The sequence below is a fragment of the Tribolium madens genome, unplaced genomic scaffold (genome assembly GCF_015345945.1).
Source record: "Tribolium madens isolate multiple individuals breed KSU strain unplaced genomic scaffold, Tmad_KSU_1.1 Scaffold_71;HRSCAF=194;Tcas5.2_LG6, whole genome shotgun sequence".
NCBI classification, from domain to species: Eukaryota; Metazoa; Arthropoda; class Insecta; order Coleoptera; family Tenebrionidae; genus Tribolium; species Tribolium madens.
In genome coordinates this window covers 7384869-7393618 of record NW_025401041.1, presented here as the reverse complement: position 1 = coordinate 7393618, position 8750 = coordinate 7384869, and the positions used below count along the sequence as shown (strand labels likewise).

The following is an 8750-nucleotide window of genomic DNA, read 5'->3' as shown; positions in this document are numbered from 1 at the left end:
AATAAATAAAAAACCGTTTTTATTTAAGAAAAAAATTATTAGTATGGTAATCTCAAAAGTTTAAACTATTAATTAAAATAAAAAATATTTTGGCATTGCTCCTTTACAACCTTTGAACATTATTCATTTATTTCCAAAAAAAACTGGTAGTTTACTCAAAAAAATTCTTTAATTCTTGTAGGTCAAACATTTTTTTAACAAAAAAGTGTGAGGTTTACAAAAAAAATTGCATGGCAACAATTCTTGTAACAAGCTCGTTGTCTAAAAAAAATTGTGGTAGGTTTCCATTTAGAAAAACAATGTTACTATGTTTATCTCTAAGTATAAACAAATAATTAATCAATTTTTTTTGAATGGCATTTTTATAGCCATTGCAAACCTATAAATTTATTTGCCAAAAAATTTGATAGTTTCGCCAGAATAACATCGTTTCCAGACTTTTGGAACACCCGGTATAGAATTTCATTGATTATTATTAGAGGTGCACAAAGTGGATGATGATAAACGGAATAATGTCACTGATAGTGATCGGTTTTTCATGCCGGGGATTACCGGCAGGTTCCGAGACCAAATCGAGAGGAGGAAGCAACTGTGGCAGAAAAAGGATACAAATCCTACAGACAATAATGGACAAAGTAAAAAAGTCTGGGAGACGACAACTTTTGCTCAAGACACTGATGGTACTAATAATAATAATAATAATAATAATAACTTCGATTGTCTTGTTATTTTTTAAGGAAAAGTCGCTAGTAAATTTAAAAGATTGATGGGAATCAAAGGTGCGACCGAAGGCGCCAGTTCCACAACCGATGTTTTGAAGAAACAAGAAGAAATGTTCAGTTCAATGGAACAACAATACGAAGTGGCCCGAACGGCAACACACACAATGCGAGGAGTGGGCCTAGGTTTTGGTAGTTTTCAGCGATAATTCTCATTTATTTACAATGTGATTTAGTTTTATAAATTGTATTGTTTTCGCGCATGTAGTAGGCCACTAAAACATGTTATTCACTTTATAATAAACACTCATTTTCGTTTACATTGACAGATTATAGAGCTCCTGGGGGCGCCGCCGGTGTTATATCCGGTTTACTTTCGAGTGAAAATGGCGGTATTCGACAATCGAAAGTGTACCCATCTTCTCGTTCCATCCTGAAAGTCCCCCTTAAACAAGAAAATTAAGTTGGCACACATGTAACTTACACACACTTACCACATATGGCCGCTGGGTGCTTGCAGACTCACGTGACTACTGTATTGAAACGCTGGTAGAGTCCTAGTGAGCGCTGGCTCTTGGCCTACTACGCCACGCCCACGTACTGTTTCCAGAGTACCAGACAGAGAAAAAATACGCCAGTGGCGTTCGCGTAACTGGACACTGAGCGAACCTAAATTTTCTAACCTTATACAATACCTCCACTAAAAAACAATTATAAAACATGGTTGATACAAATGGGGGGTTTTACCCAATAGACTGAAGTGGAGTGGGATTCCCTAAAACCCATATAAAATGGGATCACAGTCACTCTGATATTTTCAGTTGTTTCTTTATGGACATCTGACAGTTCCAGCCATGGGTGGTTTTTGTTTTGCCACGCTCGGAGGGTTTCCTGGGCCACAAACGGCGGATCTGAAATTACAGGAATCTGTAATGTGTATTATTGGTTGCCTATAAAAGGGTCAATTTTCCATTAAGGTCACCTTTATCAGGATCATAGGCTAGGAATTTATCAAACAACTCGTGATGCAGGGGGGATTTTTCTGCACTGGTGTAGGGAATAATATCTTCATGGGCCACATAATCCAGTCCAGGGATGGCATACAAACTCCTGGATGAATCCTGATTGCCTAAGAAAGTCACAGCTTCGGTTTGAGCTCTCTACAACAAACCCCCTTATCCCTTGTCAAAGAATAGCAAATTGATTACAATATAAGGACAGTCTCTCTGATCGATCAAAACTTGATAAAACGTATGCGTGCGCCCCCTAACCTCCTTCCCGACCCCCGGATTGGGCTCCACATCCCCCGACCGGTGCTGGGGCAAATCGCGGTCGTACACACGAGCCAACCACGGGAACAACACCACCCCACGATACCCAAACACACGGTGGAGGATCAACTGGCCCGTCTCGTACTTCCCTGTGATTTTGGGGGCGTCCAAACGCCCCACTTCGGCCAATCTGCAACATAACCTCACTTTAGTGACACTTCAATTTTTTACGGGTATTTTAACAAGTCGCGAGTTTTTGGCACTCACCTGGCATACGAGCGGTTATGGACGGTCAAACACACCGGAATTTTCACTAATTGACTGTTCAAAACGGCTCGCAACACTTCCATTTTTCATAGTTTTGCGCACTTATAAGTCAGACGAAAGCATGATTAAAAGAATTAAAATGGGGCTGCCTGACGCAAAATGACAACGCACCGGTAATTTTAACACAAATTGTGACGAATTTTGTTTGTTTTTCAACAAAAATATTTTGGGCTGTTTTTCAGAGGCCGCATTTTTACGTAACCAACATAGGGGGCGCCACAGTCAAACACATTATTGTGCAATTTTTCGATTAAAATTATTAAACACAAGATGTGCAATGGACATTCTAACTGATTCTCTTTATTTTTGTTTAAACAATATTGAAGAATAGAGTTTTAATTGATTTTATTTTGTTATATGCGTACAAATCCGGCTTATCTCATCTGTCATTGTCACTTTGACATTGACATTTAAAGTCCAATTGTCAAAATAATCGTATTTGCTGCATTTTTGGTGCAGTGCCCGAAATCCGGTTTAAAAATGCCCCAATAATCAAAACCTCCCACTTAACAATGCATAAAAAGACTGATTAAACCAAAAGTAAGTATCTTGAAGTGGAACCATGAGCCCCCTTAACGTTCAATTTCAGTACAAAATGCCGGAAAACCTCGAACTCCAACAACTCGTCGACGACGAAAGCGAAACTGACGTCAAAATCCACAGTCGGAAATCGTGCAAGTGCCCCTATTTGGGGCTGCTTTTGGCCACTCTAAGCTCCTTGTTTTTCTCTCTTTGTTCTGTGATTGTGAAGTGGATGACGGATGTGGACCCCATGGCCCTCGCCGCTTACCGTTACTTGGGGGTGCTCCTCCCGGCAATCCCCATCGTGATATACCGCCAAGAGCCCCTTTTCCCCCAAGGCAAGCGCATAATGCTCCTCCTGCGGTCCTTCACGGGGACCGCAGCCCTAATGCTGAGCTTCTACGCATTCCGACACATGCCCCTGGCCGACGCCTCGGTGATTGTCTTCTCCGTGCCTGTCTTCACCGGGATCTTCGCCCGGATGTTCCTGAAGGAGCCCTGCGGTTTATTCAACATTTTCTCGGTGGTTTTGACTCTAATCGGCGTCGTGTTGATAACGCGCCCCCCGAGTCTCTTCGGCGACACGATCAATTCGCTGGGCGAGTCGGGGCAAAAGACGGAGATTTGGGGGGCTGTCGCCGCCTTTTCGGCCACGCTCTTCGGGGCTAACGCTTATGTGCTGTTGAGGGCCCTCAAAGGGATCCATTTCTCGGTGATTATGACGAATTTCGGGTCGTTCGCGCTTTGCCAATGTCTTTTAGTGACTTTTTTGATTGGGGCCTTGTGTGTGCCTCCCTGCGGTCTCGACCGGTATTTAATAGTCGCTCTAGCGTTTTTTAGTTTTTTGGGGCAAATTTTATTAACACTAGCGCTCCAAATGGAGCAAGCGGGGCCCGTGGCCATTGCGAGAAGTAGTGATATTGTTTTTGCTTTCATTTGGCAAGTGTTGTTTTTTAATGAAATACCAAATCGGTTCTCAATAGGGGGCGCTGTTTTAGTTATGAGTTCTGTTGTTTTGACCGGAATGCGAAAATGGATACTTGCCTTGCCCCCAGAGGCGAATCTCAGAAGGAATCTCGCGTTTCTAGTCAAATAGTTTTAATGCCAAAAAATTGTTTTATTTTGTGATATTTTTGACAGTATTATATTATTGTTATTCCTTTTTTTTTTCTATTGAAACGTCACATTTTTCTTCAAGAATTCATATTGCCTTCTATTAACTCGATACGAGAATAATGTGACGTCGATTTTTTTTTTTTTTAATCATCCTGTATATATATATATATACAAGCTTAGGTGGCAGCGCACAAGCTTAGAGGGGCAAAAGCCACTAAAACACAATTTTGATGTCGTAGCAGCTCGAATATTTTCCCAGAGGTAATATACCGGGTGTTTACTAAAATGTGACTTATTATTATTGCGACTTGACAAAATATAAAGATTTGTCAACAAGAAATTACCACCTAGGATTTGAACTTTTAGGAAAATTACGTTTTTCATGTTGTTTGTAACTAGAATTTTCAGAAGTAACTTTGAATGCCTAGGGTTGGTTACCCCTTGTTGTTGACGATTGACGTTTCCTGTCAACCTACTGTCAAATATCAATTGAATTATCCATACAAGCTGACAGGTGGCTTAACCTAAATTTTGACATTAGTTACGATATCTTTTGTTTGTCACCACAAACCAACCTAACCAAATTTATGACAACCTATTCAGGAATATCCCTAAATCCTAGGGAGTAATTTATTGTTGATACGACAATATAGGATGTCACACGAGTAAAAATGAGCAACCAACATTACATTTCAAGGATAACGTGGATATTGAAATATTTGCTTATTATTACTCGTATTACATAACAAAAGAGAAATAAAATTAACCGACTTTTTAGTTACTGGTAAGTTTTATTAAATAAATAGTCGCTTCGCATGATCTTTGCACAATTGAGACAATTTTTGTGAACTCCCAGTATTGTTTTAAATCATTAATCTTAGATATTTTTTACAATTGTGATAAATACAGTTTTTTTTTCGTCAGTCGTTGTTTTTGCGATGTTGGTTGACAAGTCGACTGTACGCAGGACCAATTTGCTATTGGACGTAATTTCCGATGAGTTAATAAAATTGAATGAAGTAATTTGGTGGTTTATTTCCGCTTGAAAAATTTGATTTCTAACCCGAATTACAGTTTTCTGTAATACAACTAGTGTTATCTATCCTTCAAATGTCTAAAAGGGTAAAAAAAAAAGCTGTTTTCTGTAGTACAACTAGTGTTATCTATCGTTCAAATGCCTAAACTTCTAAAAAAAGGAAACTGTTTCATATATAAAGTGCCATCTGTTCGCCAAATTTCTAAATAAACAATTTTACAGAAACCTATAAAAAACGTTTTTTTTGACTCTATTATTGTAATCCGTCATTTGGTGATAATAAGAAAGCGAAAAAAAAGTTGTTTGTAACTATTTGTAACTCCTTTTGTTTCAAGAGTCTGTATCCTGTCAGTGGATGTTTTGGAAGAAGCAAAGAAGAGTTACGAGAGTCATTCTTATGATATAAATGATTTTCTGTTTTTTCAATTTATTTACGTTTTATTACTTCTAGTCTTCTTTTTCACTGTTATAAATACAACTTTATTTCACTACTTTCTTTCAACTTCTATGTGATACTATATATTTAATCTGTCAAATAAATAAAAAACTTAATAGTAAACTGTAAATTTATTTGAAAAAATACATTTTCCCGTTCCTAAAATTTGAACGTGCTCACAAAAAATTATAAATACCTCTTTGTGTTTCTATGACTCCTGTTATTCGTGCTATTTTTTTTTAAATAAAATTTAAAATTTGTGCTAAAAATTGTAAAATTTAAAAGTATTTGGAGTACCAGGATCACAGAAATGCCAAAAAAATTAAATTTTCCGTCAAAATACCGCTTCGCACTCCTATAATCCTGTTACTCGTGATACTTTTTAAATTTGACGATTATTAGCACAAATTTTAAATTTTATTTCAAAAGTATCAGGAGTACCAGGATCATAGAAACGCGAAGAGATATTTTGGCGAGAAAATTAATTTTAAATTTCCCGCCAAGATACCTCTTCACACTCCTATGATCCTGTTACTCCTGTTACTTTTCAAATAAAATTTGAAATTTGTGCTAAAAATTGTAAAATTTAAAAAGTATTAGGAGTACCAAAATCATAGAAACGCGAAGAGGTATTTTGGCCAAAAATTTAAAATTCCCGCTATAATACCTATTCGCACTCCTATGATCCTGTTACTCCTGATACTTTTTAAAAATTCCGGAATTTTCGATAAAAATCGTGAAATTTTCGCAAAATTTTAAAAGTATCAGGAGTACCAGGAACACAGAAACGCGGAGAGATATTTTGGCGGAAAAATTAATTTTAAATTTCGCGCCAAATTACTTCTTCGCACTCATATAATCCTGTTACTCCTGATACTTTTTTAAAATTCCGGAATTTTCAAAAAAAATTCGAAATTTTCGAAAAATTTTAAAAGTATCAGGAGAGATATTTTGGCGCTAAAATTAATTTTAGATTTCCCGCCAAGATGCCTCTTCGCACTTTTATGATCCTGTTACTCCTGTTTCTTTTCAAATAAAATTTGGATCACAGAAACACAAAAAGGTATTTTGTCGGGAAATTTAAAATTTCCGCCAAAATACCTCTTCTCACTCCTATCATCCTACTGCTCCTGATACTTTTTAAATAAAAATTAAAATTTTTGTTAAATATTGCAAAATTTTTAAGTAGCTGGAGTAGGTATCAGAATCTCAAATTTAAAAATTTTCTTTTTTTACAATATTCTGTAAAAACAGCTTAAAAACAGTTTATTTTTAAAATAATTTTCTTTTTTTTACAGGTTTCTGTAAAACCGTTTGAAAAGTCTATCGACAGATGGCACAATATGCATTACAGATAACTGTTAGACAGATGAGAAATTAGAATTTGCATTTTGAATGATTTATTCACTTTTTTTAAATGTAAAACTTAAAAAACCACTGACTTTTTAGATTGTAGGTCAAGTAAACACAATTAAAACTATAAAAACTTTTTTATTGCGAAAATAATACAGGATAAATAATAAATCAGGGAAATAATACAATCAGGATATGCATTTTTCTTGCAACTTTTCAACACTTGAACTCGTCTCAAAAACAGGGGCTCCGCCCCAAACTCCCATCGTGATGCACACCTGAAAAAATAAATTAAAAAAAAAAACAAATTATTACCCATCGGTCACTTTTCGTGGTACCAATCCAAAGACTCTTCTTTGTACTCGTTTTCGCTTTAATTAATCTCTTCTTCGCCATTTGTACGAAAATTTTTAAGTAAAATGTTACTTTTTTTGCAATTTTTAGCGAAAATTTGAATTTTTGTTTAAAAAGTATCAGGATTTTTAGCACAAATTTCAGATTTGTTAATTAATTTCCGATGAGCCAATAAAATTGTATGAAGTAATTAGATGGTTTCATTCCCGCATATGCCAAAATTAGGGGTTGATTGGTGTGCTTCCGGTCATTTGAAGCCGCTGAAAAAATCATCTTTCGCCCTGAAATAAATTACTTTCGTCTAGAAATCAAATGAAATTTTCATCACCGCCGAATGAAACTCGGGGATTGGATGGAGTTGGCCGATTGGAAGGTCTTTGTCGGTGTTAGGCTTTTTATTTTGTTAGTATTTTCATTCATCTCGGGGGTCATTAATTTAGTGAGGAATTTCAGGTAGCTCGAGATTAATAATAGTGTCGGGGGGAGAGCCAGATGAGGCTTTAATGAGAATAAGACGACCAATATGTAAACTTTGAATTTTGAAAATTTTCAAATTGTTGTCATGGCGTTCTTTGATCCACCTGCTCCATGACGCGTTAATTTTAATGTAAACTCGTCGATTTCGAATGCGGGTGGTCTACTTTTCTTTCGATGATGATGCAGATATTTCGGTTAATAGAGTGCAATTGCCGTCCCTAATGCACGCCACTGAAACAGGCTTTTTGACGATGCCTTCTTCCTCAAATTTGTAGGAAAAGTATTGAATGATGTTTCACTTTCAAATTATACCATTGATTGGTTGGTTTAGAGAAATGGTTGGAAAAAATGATGGTCTTTATCAACCACGAAATTAGAATATTTGAAGGAAATCGTGATGAATAATGCTTGAGGTTTCGAATGTTTGGGAAATAGAAATCGCGTTTTAGTGGTTATTAATCGATTTGGTAATAATAAAGTTTTGGTAAAAAGTGCTGAGTTGGGAGTAAATAGACCTTGTTTTTTGCGGATGAGGAATTATATCAAACTGTTTAAACTGGTTTTAAAATTAAAGAATGCATTTTTGTTGAGATTTAAAAGTGTGACTATGCTATTGTTACATTAGCACTTCCTTTAAAGATAAAAAAAAAATAATTAAATTAAAATTCTAACTAAAAGAAACTGTTTCACAATCGCTTTTATAAAAAATAATTCAAGTTTCATACTTTACTAACAAGAACTGAAAATATTGAAATTTTGAAACACAAAAATTATACCTTTATATTAAAAACATAAAATAAATTTTTGGCAAAATTCGACTTAAATTTCAGTTTCTAACAGTGTAAAAAAAATAAAGAATCGTACGAAGGAATGTAACAAAAAGTAAGTATGTTAAAACGCAGTTATAAAAAGTAAAAAGTGAAGTAAAATCTAAAATAAAGTAAAATTTAAATGAGACTGAGAAACAAGATCAAAAATTTTAGAAAAGCGTAAACACCACGTAAAAATTAGAGCTTTATATATTATATTATATATTATATATTATTAAACAGGAAAAACACATAAGGACATAAGCGTGAAAAAATTTGAAGTATTATTTTTACTTTATGTAATCATCACGTAAAAAAAGAAACATTGAT

The 8750-nt window shown here is 35.4% G+C and overlaps 3 protein-coding genes across 5 annotated transcripts in view; 2 read left to right on the top strand and 1 right to left on the bottom strand.

Annotated features, from left to right (window-relative positions):
- The window catches only part of LOC123008675 (arginine/serine-rich coiled-coil protein 2), a 3868-nt gene extending 2829 nt beyond the window's left edge, over window positions 1-1039 (top strand). For both annotated transcript variants that reach the window (XM_044404621.1, XM_044404622.1), the window contains exons 4-5: window positions 480-680; window positions 738-1039. In XM_044404621.1, coding sequence (XP_044260556.1) covers window positions 480-680; window positions 738-928 — 392 coding nt within the window. In that variant the 3' untranslated portion in view covers window positions 929-1039. The remainder of the gene's footprint in view (window positions 1-479; window positions 681-737) is intronic.
- LOC123008674 (polymerase delta-interacting protein 2) lies at window positions 916-2532 on the bottom strand. Of its 2 annotated transcripts, XM_044404620.1 has the most exons (7): window positions 2258-2532; window positions 1928-2180; window positions 1702-1879; window positions 1467-1630; window positions 1214-1419; window positions 1041-1164; window positions 916-994 (listed from the first exon to the last, which is right to left on the bottom strand). In XM_044404620.1, exons 1-6 carry the CDS (start codon window positions 2338-2340, stop codon window positions 1050-1052), a joined length of 999 nt encoding a protein of 332 aa, XP_044260555.1. In that variant the 5' UTR covers window positions 2341-2532; the 3' UTR covers window positions 916-994; window positions 1041-1049. The 2 variants fall into 2 exon arrangements, with proteins under 2 accessions (XP_044260555.1, XP_044260554.1); XM_044404619.1 differs by having other exon boundaries at window positions 916-1164; window positions 2258-2531.
- Window positions 2533-2595: 63 nt separating this feature from the next.
- Window positions 2596-4978, top strand: LOC123008673 (solute carrier family 35 member G1). Its single transcript, XM_044404618.1, has 2 exons — window positions 2596-2857; window positions 2907-4978. The coding sequence occupies exon 2, from the start codon at window positions 2913-2915 to the stop codon at window positions 3933-3935; it is 1023 nt and encodes a 340-aa protein (XP_044260553.1). The 5' UTR covers window positions 2596-2857; window positions 2907-2912; the 3' UTR covers window positions 3936-4978.
- Window positions 4979-8750: the final 3772 nt, after the last annotated feature.